The sequence below is a fragment of the Gloeophyllum trabeum genome (genome assembly GCF_000344685.1).
Source record: "Gloeophyllum trabeum ATCC 11539 unplaced genomic scaffold GLOTRscaffold_00006, whole genome shotgun sequence".
In the NCBI taxonomy this organism is placed as follows: Eukaryota; Fungi; Basidiomycota; class Agaricomycetes; order Gloeophyllales; family Gloeophyllaceae; genus Gloeophyllum; species Gloeophyllum trabeum.
The window spans coordinates 805,470-822,078 of record NW_006920415.1 but is presented as its reverse complement, the minus strand read 5'-3'; the positions used below and the strand labels follow the sequence as shown (position 1 = coordinate 822,078).

At 56.7% G+C, this 16,609-nt stretch overlaps 3 protein-coding genes across 3 annotated transcripts; all 3 read right to left on the bottom strand.

The window, feature by feature from the left end:
- Window positions 1-3,618: 3,618 nt before the first annotated feature.
- GLOTRDRAFT_75899 (glycoside hydrolase family 3 protein) lies at window positions 3,619-6,842 on the bottom strand (the record flags this gene model as incomplete). The annotated part of the gene is made up of 9 exons (XM_007867588.1): window positions 3,619-3,843; window positions 3,905-3,974; window positions 4,029-5,142; window positions 5,202-5,519; window positions 5,576-5,803; window positions 5,864-6,094; window positions 6,153-6,292; window positions 6,353-6,477; window positions 6,529-6,842. 7 exons carry the CDS (start codon window positions 6,840-6,842, stop codon window positions 4,441-4,443), a joined length of 2,058 nt encoding a protein of 685 aa, XP_007865779.1. The 3' UTR covers window positions 3,619-3,843; window positions 3,905-3,974; window positions 4,029-4,440.
- Window positions 6,843-9,062: 2,220 nt separating this feature from the next.
- Window positions 9,063-12,286, bottom strand: GLOTRDRAFT_93301 (uncharacterized protein; the record flags this gene model as incomplete). Its single annotated transcript, XM_007867587.1, has 9 exons — window positions 9,063-9,435; window positions 9,722-9,901; window positions 9,955-10,015; window positions 10,199-10,411; window positions 10,441-10,536; window positions 10,560-11,025; window positions 11,264-11,441; window positions 11,767-12,167; window positions 12,203-12,286. The coding sequence occupies 9 exons, from the start codon at window positions 12,284-12,286 to the stop codon at window positions 9,063-9,065; spliced, it is 2,052 nt and encodes a 683-aa protein (XP_007865778.1).
- A 721-nt stretch (window positions 12,287-13,007) lies between these two features.
- Window positions 13,008-14,815, bottom strand: GLOTRDRAFT_93300 (FAD/NAD P-binding domain-containing protein; the record flags this gene model as incomplete). Its single annotated transcript, XM_007867586.1, has 8 exons — window positions 13,008-13,352; window positions 13,409-13,459; window positions 13,518-13,607; window positions 13,664-13,837; window positions 13,962-14,350; window positions 14,405-14,450; window positions 14,589-14,751; window positions 14,784-14,815. The coding sequence occupies 8 exons, from the start codon at window positions 14,813-14,815 to the stop codon at window positions 13,008-13,010; spliced, it is 1,290 nt and encodes a 429-aa protein (XP_007865777.1).
- Between the last annotated feature and the right edge of the window lie 1,794 nt (window positions 14,816-16,609).

Here is a 16,609-nt window from a genome sequence, read left to right as displayed (position 1 = left end):
ACTAAGGTGGCCCAGGGGACTAAGCCGCGGATTTTTGGGTTAAACGACTTCTTGAGTGGGCCGTAGCAGGATGAGTTAGTAGCCCTACCCTGGCTCGAGAGGACTAAATCCTCTGTCAGTGGGCCTAGCTAAATACTAGTTGCCTGCTTAAGTTGATTCCTCGGCGCTGGATGCTTAAATGCAAGGGTTTGTCACCCTCCAGAAAGGCCTCGCAAGAGAACCTGCAGCCGGGTCCCTGAACGGACCAAGCCGGATAAGCAAGCAAGTAGCAGAGTGCAAAGTCAGTGCTGACAAACCCTTGCCCCAGGTACTCCGCAACACCAAGCTCCCGTATAGCGTCTTCGCCCTCAAGCAAGCCTACCGAGAGCAAACCAAGCAAACCTGGCACATCGAATGGACGAAATCTCCGCGATATGCGAACTTGAAGACGGCCGCGATCGACAGCAAGCTACCTCCGGCCTCGTTCCTGGACCTCGCCGAAAGCCTCACGCGCCTGCAGATGTCCATCATGCAGCTATGTGCCGGACACGTCCCACTCAACCGATATTTCCACCGCATCGACAAACTCGCGTCCTCCGACTGCCCCGACTGCCCCGACTGCCCCGACTGCCCCGACTGCCCCGACTGCCCCGACTGCCCCGGAACCCCAGAAGACGTCCGCCACTATCTTCTCCAATGCCCGGCATGTGCGACAGCCCGTCATGTCTTAAGGAAGAGACTTCCATGTGCAGCGACTGATCTATCCACATTACTCACCCGCCATGTCAAGTCACTGCTACTACTCTATGTCCACCAGACCAAGAGATTCGCGGATAGCTACGGTGAGACCTTGTAGCCCGCCTGAACCATGACGATCACTCGATTTGCAGACCTGAATATGATGAACTTCAACATATCACAACATTAATTACCTATCACCCATCTTAATCCCTCAAGACGACATCTATATTCGGGATGCTCGAAGAGGAGGAACTGCGTCAACCCCAGGTTTCACCTTCTTTTGGGGAGATGAGAGCCTACAGGCGTTGGTGGAGGAGCTCAGTAGCTTTTTTCTCTGCAGGGGTTATCTTGATGCGCTGGGCCAGGATCCCATCACTGTTCTCTTTTCACTTGTTTGAACCATCATCTTTCTCTGCCACCGCTGTTTACTCTCAAACCATGGGCTCCGCATGCTCTGTACCTCAGACAAGGAGGAGCTTCACTTTGTTTATGTCTCACTTTCCGCATCATCCAGCAGCGATCGTAAATCATTGTACAGTAAGGTCCAACATAAGGGCATTGCCCTCGGGACCCTAAATGTATTTTAATATATATATGTGACTATCCCCCTGCCAGTGGTAGACCTGCAAATTGTGGCGTAGGCGGTCATATTCGTACGAACGCTGAAGGATGTCGAGCGGTAAGACGGCGCGAGATCGATCCTGGTCCGGGATATACGACGATGAGGAGATTCGTGGTAAGTCGAGCGGAATCGCGTCAAGCAGGGCTTGGAGTAATAGGCAGAACCGACAGATTATATCAGGAGCACGCAGAAGTACTCGTGCTGACGTATGTCAAAGTTTGATGTTATTATAGACATGGAGTGAACAGATACCGCCTGATACCGCTGGGAGCTGGCGCCGTGACTGCCAGTGGCCCAGTGCAAAGGCGCGCGTCGTGGATCTATCCGTAATTCCTATACACGTCGCTGCTCACATTTACGGTAGGTGCATTCGCATAGTTTCCTTTGCATTGTGGCTTCTGTGGGGCTGGACAACCACTGGGCAAATGATTGTAAATCCCACTTGTCTGACGCGTGTTGACCCGGCGTTAGCGGCGGAAATTATTCGAGGTTCTCTAGATTAGCGAGGGAAATCAGGTGTATTTTATGGGAGCCTGGGAGGTGGCAGTGGCTGCTGGAAGGGCGTAGATCTGTGGCTGCAGATCTCGATCGACGTTGAGGGGATTACAGCGCCGCGGAGTTGCAAACGGCAATCACTGCGAGACCTTGTAGACACACCGCCATCCCTCTGACAGAGTCTTGCCTCTGCCGCCCGCTCTAGGATTTCCAAACGATGTCAGACGACTCAGATTCAGGCTCCGACTTTGACTTGAGCGAACTGTCCAGCGTCCTCGGACTCAGTGGCATGGACGGCGGCATGCCCAGACCCAGCGAGCGTCAGCGCAGACCGCCTGGGACGGTGCCGCAGTGCATCCGACTTCATCCTCAGGACGCTGGCGATGGGCTCGACGATGTCTTCTACCTCTGTGCGTTGCCGCGCCTCTTGTCTTGCTCTCACGCCCTAAACTAGCCCGCGCCACAGGCCCGCACACCTTCGTGCCACCCAAGAATCAACATGGCGAAGTGCTCGGCTGGGGCGTATTCCCTTACGCCAAGAAGGGAACCGGGTATCGCGTTGACTATGACGTTACAAGGGGCATCCCCCGGGTGGTCGGTATCTGGCCTTCTCTCCAGATACGTGAGCTGATTGCCAGTGGCGCAGATGAAGTACCAGAAGTACTACAACCGCAACTACGGCGAATGGCCCGAGCAGCAGTTCGTGGCAGAGCTCATGAAGAAGAAGGTGCGTCATTCATACATGCAAAGTCTAGTGAACGGGCACTGATGGTCGTAATCAGTACAGGAAGCCGCACTCGCACAGATGGACCTGGGTGATTTGAAAGAACGCGACTACGTTCTGCGCATCACCATGCTGTGAGTCCCTCCTGCAGCTATCCTTCCCTCGTCGCGCTTCCTCATAACGGTCTCGGGTAGTGACATACCCCTAACCCCGCAGCCTCCAGAAAAGCTCAAGAACCAGAAGCGGCGGGGCGAGTTTGGCGAGGAGCTGATCTATCGGCGGTTCAAGGTATCCGGCGGCACGAACCTGGACACGTTCCAGGACAAAGTCGTACAGCCGATCATGGGATGGTACGTACGCTCTCCCCTTCGCGCAGAGGCGCGGACTTGAACAAACACCACGAACAGGGCGAGGAACGCCCACTCGTTCGCGTTCCAGGATCTGACGGACGGCTCCGCCTTCGGGCCTAAAGTCAGCCCAGTTCTCTATATACGCCCATCGCATGCTGATCATGGCTCCGTGCATGCAGGACAGCCGCGCGATCGACATGTGCCACGCGGACAAAGCCGTCATATCCTACATCGACGCGGACAAGTACGTGCTTGCGCACGTCCTGCAGAAGCCCGGCGACAAGATGCGGTACCTGTACGATTTCGGCGATACCTGGCTGCACGATATCGTGGTAAGCATTCCGCCAGCGGCGAGTGTGTCGCAACGTACAGTAACGTCCATCGTCGCAGGTAGAGGAGATCCTGCCCAAGGCGGGGAGCACCGGCGCCGTCGAGGTGCTCGACGGGCGCGGGATGTGTCCGCCCGAGGACGGGCACGGTAACTTGTACGTTCCCCCGCTCGCATCTCCCTTCCCAAACACCCACCGCCCGCCGGCCGCACAGCACCTGGGCCGAGAATCTCTGGAAAATCCGGCACGGCACCCTCCGCGAGCAGAACGAGATCATGCACGAGGTCATCCGCGCGACCAACTACAAGGGCAGGCCCTTCTCGCGCGCGGACTTTGACGCGTTCTCCTTCTCCCCGGCGAAAGCGCAGGACGCGGTCGCGGAGGCGCTGCGCTCCGCCGCGAGCGTGCGCAGCGGGCCCAAGGTCGTGAACCACCCGCTCCGCCCCGAGGCGCTGCTCGAGGACGCTCTGCCGGGCAAGCCGCGCCTCAGGAAGGGCCAGAGCGAGGTCAGGGAGTTTGACGACCCCGAGAGTCTGAGGTTCGTGAGCGAGACGGTCAGTGAGCGGAGGGATAGGATCAAGCAGGCGCTGTGCGCCAAGTGTGGTGAGTGCGCATGTGGGTGGGTTGGGAGATGCACTTGATTGAAGGTCTTGGCATCGTGCAGGGAGTCCGCGCGATTTGAAGGCGTGCACTGGGTGTAGGAAGATCTATTACTGCGGGAAGGAACATCAGAAGTGAATACCTTCCCTCACGGTTCCGGTCTCTGGATGCTGACAGCTGTACTTCAGGGAGGATTGGAAGACTCACAGGGCCGAGTGCAAAGCTGCGAAGGCGAAATAATCCTGGGTGTCTCTTCCGAATGAAGACTGAATTTATGTGCGACGAGGCACATGTGTACTCTGAGTACCGACACAACTGCCGGTGCGCCGGGATTTGTGTCATGTAGATATCCATCTGGACAGCCACTATCAATACTCCTCACTTTCCATAATGCAATTCGTGAAACGTCATCGTGTACAAAGCAACGACTGGTCCTTCAAAAGCGTGTCCAATGAAATGACAGCAGTACGACGACAAACACAGACCAAGAACAAGGTCCTACTGTCTAGGGCACCCTTCTCTAACCGCCGTCCATTAGAAAGAGTCTATTCGTCCATCACCGAAGCGTCATGTAGTCTCTGTGATCCTTGGTAGATCTCGTTAGATAGTGATCGTGCCATTGAGGCGCGGGTCCCTGCTGCTCGCGCCGACGGTGAACGTGATCGTCCCGTTCGGCTTCACCCAGCCCTGCGCCACGACGTCCCAAATGGACAGCGAATGGCGGTTAAGCGTGATCGTCGCGCGCTGCGTCTCACCGGGGTTCAAGTTCAAGTTCGTGAAGCCCTTGAGCACCTGCGGCGGCTCCCCCGACTCGGCCGGGAAGTGCACGTACAGCTGCGGGATCTCGCCCCCGTAGTACGCCCCCGTGTTCTTCACGTCGAACGACACCTGGTACGCGGGCGTGTGCAGCCACAGCGCCGTCGTCGACCCGACGCCGAGCGGGTTTGGCAGCCCCGCCTCCCAGTTCGCGATCAGATTTGCATCGAGCCCGTTATCGGCATTATAGATCTTCTGCACGTCCAGATTGCAGTACTCGAACGTCGAGTAGCTCAGCCCGTAGCCGAACTCGTAGCGCGGCGTGATGTTCTGCGCGTCGAACCACCGGTAGTCGATGAACAGGCCCTGGGTGTAGTTGATGCTCAGGATATCTTCCGGCGTACCGCCGAGGACGAGCTGGCTCGAGTAGTCGCTCGCGTTCTTCGCGATGGTGTATGGCAGCCGTCCGGAGGGGTTCCACGCGCCATACAAGATATCCACGAGCGAGTTGCCCGTCTCCTGGCCCGACAGCCCAGCCCACAGGATCTACCATCCCCATCAGTCACCCCATTCCTCAGACTCTCAGGGGACGGAAAAGCACTCACGGCAGTAACATTCGGATGGTCCACCCAGGGCTCAATAATCAGCGGGCCCACGCTGTGCGTGACGACGACCGTATTATTGTTGTTCGCCGCGACGGTCAAGACGAGCTCGTCGCCGCCGTGCCACGCCGTCAGGTTCTTGCGGTCGCCCTCGTTCCCGTCGACGGTGATGTACCCCTCGCCCGAGTCCGCGTTCACGAACACGATCGCCATGTTCTGCCCCGCGACCGCCGCGGCGACGCCCGCGTAGTCAAAGTCGTCCAGGAACCACGACACGAGCGTGTGGTCCTGGCGCGCGCGCGCCTGGATCGCTTCCAGCGGCTACAAGTATATGCATGCATCAGCCTCAGTCATTCAGTGGCCACGGACAGACGTACAGAAATCAGCCATGGGAAGTTGTCCGTGCCGGACCCCCATCCCATGGCGAGGATGCCGTCGTCCCCGCCCCGATCCGTATACCCGTTGGGGCCCCGCAAGCTCGGTCCCGCGTCCGATCCGATCATCGCAATACTCCTCACACCCTTGAGCGGCAGCGTATCATTCACGTTCTTCAGCAATATCGTCGACGCCGCGCCGATCTCCCGGACGACCGTGTAATGATCGTCCTGCCCACCCTCTCAATCAGCGGCCGGCGACAAGGAGGGGAAGGGGGGAGGGGCACGCACCATGACGTCGATGTGCGCGTTCGTCGCGGGGTCGAGCGCGTTGAACGCGTTGAAGCTCACGTTCGGGAAGGCGGGGCTGTCCTGCCCGAGGAGGTACCACGCCGCGACGATGCGCGTCGCCATGTCGTCCAGGCGCTCCGGCGAGATCGTGCCGTTTTGCACGAACGCGGTCAGGTTCGCGCCGAAGTACGACGTGTTCGAGCCAAAGGCGATGTCGCCTGGCATGGTCATCTGTCGTTCGCATCCACGAGTGAGCATGGGTGGGTGAGGGTGCGGGGGGGAGACTTACGTCGAGACCGGCGGTGGCGCTCATGGTCGAGTGCGTGGCACTCCAGTCGCTCTGCACGTATCCCTGGAAGCCGAACTCGTACTTGAGGAGCTGGTTCATAGTCTTGTCGTTGTCGCACGCGTAAGTGTCGTTGATCAGGTCTGTATACATTCACCGTCAGGCAAGGGGGAGCGTCAATCAGTGAGACGGACTACACTGACTGTAAGAACACATCACGCTAGCGACACCAGCCATGACGCTACGCATGAACGGGTGCGCGTATATCTCATGCTCCGTGCGGTCGTCCACATTCGACGACTCCATCGTGCGCTGGTACTCCTGCTCACTGGACCATCATCAACCCCTGATAAAACACAAGGCCACAAGCAAAACTCACTTGTTAATATAATGCTTCGCGCACGCCTGCACGCCGCCCTGCTGCATGCCGAGGATGGTCTCGTACGCGGCCTCGCCCGCGAGGAACGGGTCCGCGCCGAAGCCCTCCCAGTTGCGCCCGCCCTGGGCGTTCTTGCCGAGGTTCATCATGGGCCCGAGCTGCACGTGCACGCCCTTGCCGACGAACTCCTGGCCCATGTAGAGCCCGCGCAGGCGGATGAGCGCGCGGTTCCACGTCGCGGCGGTGTTGATGCCCGTCGGGAACGCGGTGACGAAGTCGGCGTAGCGCACGCCGAGCGGGGAGTCCTGGGTCATGTAAATTATATCAGATCAGGGCGGAGAGCGACAGCGCGCACCTCCAAGCACAGTCCAGGCCAGCCACGCCCCTCGATGGGGTAGACGGGCGGGATGTTGCCGACGCACCGGCCGTTCTGCCAGCCCACGCCGGTGGTGACGTTGACCTTCTCCTCGAGGGTGAAGCCGGCGATCTTCGCCTTGGCCTTTTCGTACGCGGCGGCCCACGCGGGGGCGAAGTCGGGGACGACGGTCGGGTCGCTGGAGACGGGCGGCGGGTTGTTCGGGGCAGCGCTGGGGAAGACGCCGGGGATGGGGGCGGGGTCGGAGGGCGAGGGGAGCGGTGTGAAGGGGACGGGGGAGATGGGGATGACGTAGTAGGTCGATTCGGTGGGCGGCGGGGGGAGGGCGGAGGAGGAGTCGGAGGCGGCGGAGGTCAGGGAGGCAGAAGAGACGGAGGACGCGGCGGACGAGGCAGCCGAGGACGCGAGCGAGGATGCGGTCGCGGTGCCAGTGGCCGATGCTACAGAGGACGCACCAACAGACTCAGAGCCCGTCGCCAGGGACGATGACGGCGCCGCCGAGGACACTGCAACGCTCGCCGACGAGGCCACGGCAGAGGATGGGGCCTCATTTTGCGCGTTGGCGAGCAAGGAGAGGAGGAGGAGTGGAAGGAGTTTTACAGGCGCCATCGCTGTTGACGACGACGGCGGCGCTGGTTATGCAGCTACTTTCTCGAGAGCGGAGGAAAGAGAGCCGGCGAGGAAAGGCCTGCCGCTGGAGCATCCTCGGAATATAAAGCAAAATGGAGGCGCGGTGTCGGCGAGAGCGTCTTGGAATGTGACGGTATTCGGCCAGGCAGCACGCGTGGGAAGGACAGATCACGTCACGAGTTACCCCGGATTTTACCCCGCAACGCCCATCAGCTCCTCGGCCGTAAGTACCAGCCCCCGCGTTTCAGCCTATACCATACTCATATCCGCCTCAGCATGCCCTGCGTCGTTCCAACAGATTTTCTGTCTCTTTCTGACCGGTGGGTTTTGTCGTGTACCGGCGTCAGGCGAACGTTCAGCTGCCCTGCACGCGTTCTGCGTACGCCAGCCCGACTGCTATATATACTCGCTATACTTGGATCCCTCTCACGATCGTCTGATGGTCCCCCTTCAAATCTCCTGCTGCCGCTCAACTGATTCGCCCCGTCCTTACCGGCGACTCAATCGCAACGTAAACTTGGTCTCGCGGACGATCTCCATCACCAGCCCGCGCGCGTCCATACAATAATCCTGTTATCTGTTCCTTGTAATGACGCTTGAATGATGTTCCTACCCTGCATGAATGCTCGGGTGCTGTTGTTATATTCTCGTTCATCGGAAAGTCCGTACCGCGTCTCCTGCGTTCTGCCTTCCTCGGTGTGACACTCATCTTGCAAACCCGCCTGAAAATGTACTCATTTCACCGACCTTTCTGCCGCTCCCAGTTCCGTTTCCCAACGTGCATTCCCCAATCCCTCGGCAGTCATAGCTATCGACTCGACGCAGGCTGAGTCGCGACATTCCTCGGAAATGCCTCCCTTTCTTCGGCGATCCGTCTGCATCCGTGTCCCACGACATCAAGCTTGCAGTGCTTTGTCAAATCGGCCGCCTCTCGTCCCGAAGATGCAGAATGGCAGTTTCTCCGGCCGAAATTGCCTCGAGGATGACAAAAGAGTCCTCAACGAGCTCCACCACGTTGCTAATGCAGTATTTCTGAGTCTGAGTGAACGCCTCGTGTCGACGGCTGTTTCTCAGCAACAACGACATTGAACGTTCGACACGCTGTATTTTTATTATTGTTCAGCCTGCTGTATTTGGATCGCAGAGGGGACATAGTCTAAGCGTACAGCCACAAACTTTCAGCAAGCTCTCGGTACCGGTGCGTTGCCCTTTAGACTTCAGTTGTGCAACATGCTGTACTTGGATCGCAGAGGGACTTATAGCCTATCGGCCCGGGCACAAACATTCGGCATGCTCTCAGTGCCCTGCATTTTCATTCTTCGGCGTGCTGTGTTTGAATCGCAGAGGAGATGCAGACATAGCCTAGAGTCACTAACTCCCAGTCAGCTCAGCCTCAGTACCTGCTCCTGTCATCTGCCCCTCTCGCCCTGGCCATGAGGGCGACTTCGACCTTATTTTGACCTTATGGCGGCGCTTCTGCAAGCTGTGCTACGCCTGGCATCACCCGTTCTTCCCACGCTCCATCCTCTTAACCGACGCCAGCAAACCATCCTTTGTCTTCAAGTTCCTGCTCCTCTCCCCCCATGCCCCTCATGCAGGTCTGGTTGCCCATTCCGCGTCTGGGATGTGCAGCGAGCCTTGCACGAGGAGCACGCATCCGCCCGGCTCCCTTGTGCACATTCTGTCCCGTTCCGCGCCAGCGGGCCACAACGTGCACAAGGCGGCCGGGGCCACTTACTGGCCCTCGCGCCGCCCGCCTTCTCCTGCGGTCGTACAGACCGGAGACGATGGACGGATCGATGTGGATGAGTACGCAGGGGAGAGGACGGAGGGGATGGGGTAGTGTGCACGCATCCACCCGGCCCCCTTGTGCACATTCTGACCCGTCCCGCGCGAGCGGGCTACAATGTGCACAAGGCGGCCGGGGCTGTTGATTCCGAGCCGTCTGGCGCGGCTCAATGTGGATGGGTGCTGGGACTCCTGCGGGTGCTGCACTGAGTTGCATATTCGGGATGGACGTCAGCTAAGGGGGTCGGACTTGCCGACGGTGACAGTCTAGCAGTCCAGCTCCCTGTTCCGCATCCTTTACAGTGCAGTTGCATTGGTGATAGATGTGACAGGTAGTTTGGGCCATTGTGCAGGGATGTGCGGCATCGGCACGAGCACCGACGAAGTTGCGGAACGTACGGATTTCCTTCGGGGTACGTATCGCTCTCGTTGGCGTGTATTCCATTTTCCTGCTCATGCCACGCCCCTCTGCTGGCCAGCCGTGGTGATCTGTGTTGTATCCAGTTCTCCGACGTCTTGCCACGTGCTCGCCAGAGTTCGGATCCCCCGGCACGATCTTTCAGAGCCAGAGTGGGCTGCCTGTCGCCTTCCTATGATAGGCCCCCGTCCGTTGGTGAAGGAGCTGTGCGTACTGGGTATGCCGTTCCGGCGCAAACTCAGATGTTAACAGTTTGGTACGACATTGGCTAATGGCTGTGGACAGTATCCATTGATATGTATCTCATATATTGTGCAACCTAGGGAAAATAATATAGTGTCGATCCCGTCGATATGCTATACTTCAATGTTATCGCCGCTACAGGCAGTTTCAGAAGAACCGCTTCCGTTTGGAGCCCGCCATCATCCTGGTCCAGGCTAGCCCCTCGCGCATCTCACCCGGGTCGTGCGTCTCGTCCACCACATCGGCGTTCGGGTCGTCCGTCTCGTTACCCTGGTCCTCTCGCTTCCGTTTGGCGCCCGCCATCAATCTCAGTCCTTCGCGCATCTCATCCGCGCCGTGTATCCGGCCCCCGTCGTCCACCTCATCGGTATCGTCCGTGTCGTCCACCTCACCCTCGTTGCCCTGGTCCTCTTCGTCGTCCTCTGCAGCTTCGTCGGCATCGTCGGCCCCGTCGCACCGTAAGTCTCAACATCCCATGCAGCCTCCCTCAGCCGCTCTTCCCGCCACCGCGCCTCGTCTCGCTCTTCCGGCCGCTTATCCTCTTCCACCTCTTCTGCCATCCGCGCCATCACCCACTCAAGCAGCGGGACCCGTCCTTCGTCATCAGTGACAGCCGCTTCCATTCTTCCTCCCACTTCACTTTGGCCCGCGCGCCCTCCTCCATCTCCCGCGCATAACGCATCACAAACTCCTCCAGCTCGTCAATCGTATCCCTGCACTCCTCCGGTATCTCCTCGTACTTGCCTGGGAATCGACACAGCTTGATCCGCCTGCGCTGCACGTCCACGACGTACAGCGCCTTCCCAGCCTGCGGGCCGTCGCCGTGCTCGGCGAGCAGGTTCAGCGTGATCGCCTTGATGCGGGTGTAGTCGCCGCCGTCCTGCAGGTACGCGACTCGCCAGCGGCAGAACTTGTTCGCGCTGGTCCCGTCGAGCTCTTCCCGGATGGCTTTGGCGCAGTCGTCGACTGCATCGGCGAGGTATTCGTTGTGGAGCTCGAGATCCCGGAAGGATAGTGTCCGCCAGTCGAGCATTGAGGCGTGCTAGCTGGGATGGAAGGTGGGCGGTGGTTTCTTCGAGGGTTGTGGCCCTTCCGCAGCGGTAAGGAGGATCCATGAATCGTTGCGGCGCGTAATAAGCCGGTGGCTCTGCATCTTTTTGGGGGGTTTTTGGGGGTGAAGAATCAGGCTAGTCGGTGTGCCCGCTCAATTGGATTGTCGAGTGTTCGAGGCAAGCATGAAACGGCTGGCAATTGAATGGCGTCGGGATTGAATATCGAACAATGAATCGCGGTCCCGCCATGATTGCATCCGCCTTCCTGAGTAGCCACAATTGAATGTGAGGCTCTAGCCAACCTTCACCTTCCTTGTCAGCCAAAAATAATCTATTTGTTCTGCTTCGTTCCTTATGCCCCCCTGCCTTACATCTTTCGCCTTCCACGACTATTCGAAATCGTGATCTAGAAGGTATGGTACTCGAGAAGTAAATTAAGATGGGCGGCGCCGGGGTTTGGTGCGGTGCTGTGCGGACAGTATCTGTCGGTTCGCATAGACATACATACGTGTAATAATATAGGACGCAGACCGCATTGTTTCAGTCTCCCTCTCGCGTCCTGCAGCATCAATTGTAGCATGTTGTATGTAAGGTCCAACATAAGGGCAATGCCCTCGGGACCATAATTGGATTGAAAAAAAAGGATGCAGACGCGGACTTAGACACGCCAAGTGTGACCATTACAGGCTGCTCACGAGGAACTTCGACAATGCAACGTCAATCCCGCTTACGTTTCGTGCCCGCCATAACCCCAGTGCCCTCCAGGCTCCCCGTCAGCCTGTTCAGTCGCCCTCCGTCGCTCCTCCCGGCGCTCCCTCCTCCTCTCTTCGCGGCGCTGTTCCTGCCTCCCCTGTTCCACCAGCTGTGCGATCGACAATCCCACCAAACCCTTCCCGGTCCGCGAAGCCTCCTCCCACTCTTCCGCCTGCTTGCAGGCTCCCTCGGTATCTTCCATCTTCCGCGCCCATTCCATCACAAACTCCTCCAGATCGTCAAGCACATCCGTGCACTCCTCCGGCACCTCCGCGTACGCACCCGCGCGCACACACACCTTCACACGCCGGCGCCGCACGTCGACGACGTACAGCGCTTTCCCATCGCGGTGCTCGGGGAGCAGGTTCAGGGTGATTGCCTTGAGGCGGGTGTGATCGCGGTCGAGATGCGCACGCGGCAGAATTTGCGTGTGCCCGTCCCGTCGAGCTGGTGCCGGATGGTTTTGGCGCAGTCGTCGACTTCGTCCGCGAGGGCCATGGGGAGCGAGCCGAAGGGTATCGACTGCCAGTCAAGCATTGGGACGAGCTTGAGGGTGTGCGCAGCCACTTATCTGTCGAACGGTGTTGTTGGGAGGTGAGTGAGCGTTTGCGGAATGCAGCGCATCATAAAAGGGTGCGGACGGGAAGAGGGTTTATGCTATGTAGTCGGGGCACCAGCTTATGTAGTTTGATCCATATAACGAGCAATACTAGGCAATACTGAATCGTGAATTTTTGATGGCGTCCCGATCGGATCTCACGCCTTCCTCGCCACAGCTCGCAGTCACTAGCATTTACAGCTACGTTATACACTTGCTCGTAAGGTCCTCGGTGTACCTTCATACCATTAATCGGTAACCTTTCTCTCCAAATTGCTGGTTGTCACTGGCGAGTAATTGTGACCGTTCCATGTGGCATGCAGGGGCACACACTCAGATCTCATCACAATTAAATATCACTGCATCACTTTGGAGATGCGTTTGCTTGCGGGCGCCGGGCGCTCATTGGATCCAGCCTTGCCACATATCTCACCGGTTCAGCGCATACATAGTACTACTGCATGGATGTCTTGCCTATGGCCATTGCTGGACATGCCCACGAGGAAGTCTCAAATGCAACATGCGTCCATACCGTCGTCAACCTAGCCACAGATACTGAACTAGGATCTAGTCAACGCATGGAGCCTGAGAGACACATAGCAATCCAACTTGAGTCGACTCTCAGGAAGCCAGAGCAGGCAAGCTCTCCAACATCTCTATCGCTTGGTTCCTCTCTGCCTGGGCCGGCTTCTTCCATATCCATTCTTGGAGCTCATCTGCCTTACGCCCCATCTGCTTCAAGATGTCCATATTCGGTTGGTACTTGCCGTCTTCCCCCCTTGCCATGACATCCTCGTCCGTGAAGCCAGGAAGATTGAAGTCCCACAGGATCCCGATACTCCTGGAGTTCTCTAAAACCATATTCGCAAGAGGACGGCGAATACAGTCATAGATGGACAGTACATCCGGGATAGTTGCTTTGGTGCAGAGCTGATGGGTGAGCATGGAGGACAGAACGTAAGCATCCTACAGATGAATGGGCAGCTGAATGGCTTTTCCAGTAGGAGATACGAAGGGCAAACCTCGATGGCTTGACCGGCCCCAGATCCCTGATTTGGCGTCATGGCGTGTGCCTGCAAATCAGGGGGTGTCGTGAGTGAGTGAGCTAGATTTCTAGAGAGAATGCCTGACCGCATCTCCCAGCAGTACCACTCTCTTGGATACGAAAGAAGGAAGTGGATTGAGCGCATGGATTGCCCACCGCATCGGGTTGTCGATACACTGCGAAATTTTCGTCCGGTATAAGCACCGTAAGTCGCAAGAACATAAAGGCTCACATGCAGCAGGTCGACAACGTCTTTCTCAAGTCCTTGAAACCTATCAAGAACTTCTTCCTTCGAGACCGAAGCGACCGTGGGTCCGTCACATTTGCTCCCTTCTAGTTCCGGTCTGGTGAACATGAATACAGCATTGACCAAGCGCCCTTTTGATACGCAATACGTGACCACACGCTGAATACATCATTTTTGATGCGGCGGATAGAACCGGGAAAGAAGGATCTTACCCTATTCTTTGCCGCGTACTAATCGTGGGCGAGTGAGCAAGGCCGCATAGCTTTTTACTTCAAGTACGTACCACCAAAGGCATCTGAAACACCCTATGATTCGGCGCTTGTGCCTCAAGCCTTTCCCTCGGAATCACACAGCGATATGCGAGGACTCCGGTCCACACGGGGTCAACATGTTTTAGCAAAGTTTCAGCCACATCTTGCTTTCCTTCTGCCGCTTCTTCTGCCCACTTGCGGAACAGGGAGGCGCGCACCACGGATTTGATACCGTCGGCGCCGATGAGGAGGTCGCACGCCGCCGTAGTCCCGTCTTCGAAAGTCAGCGTCACGGGATATTCCAGGTTTTCTGGCTCATCAAAGGAGACTAGGCGCTTTATGAGATGCATCTTGCATGCGGGTGGTATGCTCTTCAATATCGCTTGCTGGAGCTCTGCCCGGTGGAAAGACCTGAACACGCCTGCGGCACTTCAGTGGACTCTTAGTGGCCCGTCTGGTCAATGGGCTCTCGTACCGGCATCTTTCGTCTCATGAAAATCCAGTCCCTCCGGAGCGTCTGCCTTTCGCATATGGAACGTTTGGGGGCCTGTTAGCAGATCTTTCCTTCAACCAAAGCGCCAACCAAGAGGTTGACGTTACTAGCCTTCCCCGCTTGTCACTGCAGCCAGACTCTCCTCGAGGCCCAGCTCCTGACAAACCTTCCACACCCGCGGGTACATCCCTATGCCAGCGCCGATTTCCCCAAATTGGCGAGCGGCTTCGTATATATGGACCTCGATATCGGAAGCTTTAGAGAGCGCCGCAGCACAGACCAGGCCTCCGATTCCTCCACCTCTACGGCTTTCATTAAAACCGAGGCTTCTACAGTAGTCCTGAAGTATAAAGAAACTCACACTATGGCAACTCGGAACTTGGTCTGCGTCATGGCGGTATTACAGGGGCGAGAGTAGAGGGTGAGCTGGGTTGAAACTGGGCTAAACACTCTAATATTGAGGAGTGACTTGTTTCACCACAACAGGATATTCAGCCAGCTTCTATTACATTTATGACTTCTTCAGCCTGAGGATCATGAGCTAAATATATGTCGCACCCGGTCAAGACGGGCTTCTACATCGTCGTCCGACAGACGCCGCATAAACGAGTAGGAATGGCCGGGATGCATGGACACCTACGTAAAACCGATGACTGTGACAGACGACAAGACGGACAAGCCTTCTTCATTCACTGGACACGCATAGGTACGGCACCGGAGTCCTGAGCACCTACCTATTGCTCGAGCTCGAGCTAGGTATACTACAGACAACGCGTCATCTCAGCTGCTTACGTAGCGATGCCCTGAGTATCAAGTCCATCCGAAGGCTCAATTGGACTCGTTTTGACCGGGGTTACCTTGCGACCAGCAAGGTATTTCCTCAACAATCCTCTCTGTACGGGGTCCTGATCTGCTTGACAATACTGATTCCTGATGGCATTACATAATGATGGGTACTGATTATGGTACTGTAAACGTATACACCTTCGGGGGCGTTACTCACTCCCAGGCATGATATTGATATTGAGCGGAGTTTCAATTCTATAGTGGGCAAGCTCACGTGGCCCATGAACGACCCTCAGGGAGTTCCAGGATTATGTATTTGGGTCAAAACCGTCAGAAAGCTCACTTAAAGAGCATGCTATAAAACTTTGTATAGTCTCAAATTTTTATAATCGCGTCGCGGCCGCCATGTCAGCCTTGTTGCTGCGAGCGCGAGGCGGGCGTTGCCGAGCTCATTAGCGAGGTTCGAACTCCGCTCAATATCATGAACAAACTGTATACCTGTATATAGCCGTTCAAAAAATCTGATACTTTTATGCGATACTCTATCCTGAAGTAAAGAGTGTTCTACATACTTGTGGCGAGAGGTACACAGCCGGAAAGCTCGCAGGCGAGGACTTTCAGTCGCAGCCACCGCTGATATTGTGCGGGGTTCTGAGCGTGGGAAATGTGCACCGAGCGTCTCGCATTCGATATCGCAGTGAGCGACTACGAGGTGGAAAGCACGTTGTGTACTATGAATCCTTCAGAGACTCTCTTACTTGTAGCTACCTGAGCCATGTAGGTGTTGTAGGCAATCGGTAGGGGGTATTTTCTTAGATACTCAGTCAATACCCGGTCGAAGACCAGGGAGAAAAATGAATGGCACATCAAATTTGCGAGAACCAGAATCCTAGAAACACGTATCCTGCCTCACAGGTGAGCAGCGGGATGTTGCATGACTAGCTCATGAGCAAAAAGCAGCCTTCCAGCCACAAATAGCCGTATTTGGATGTTGCCACATGGCTCCCTGAGCCTTCCCCCTTTTTCTTTTTTCTTTTTCTTTTTCTTTTCTTTTTACTGCAGTGGTATCATTATCGAGCCTACACCTTCAGACTTTCCTCGCGCTGCCGGAATGCGTTCACTGTTTACATGTCTTTTGACTTGTTTGTATCTGTTGACTAGCCACTCAAGGCAACGATCGCGCTTTCGTCAACATACGAGAAGTTCGTGGCGTATCTGATCGTCTGGGCTCGCTACATGGTCTTCGTATAAGACGTCGCTGGTTCGCTTCGGTCTCATCCTACGTTCGTCGCATGTCTGATGCTAATGATCGACTCTGGCCGATGCTATAGTGTGGTATGTTATGGTGCTCTTTCGATGTCCCTAGCTGACTTGTCCTTCGCCAACACAAGCACCTGTTCA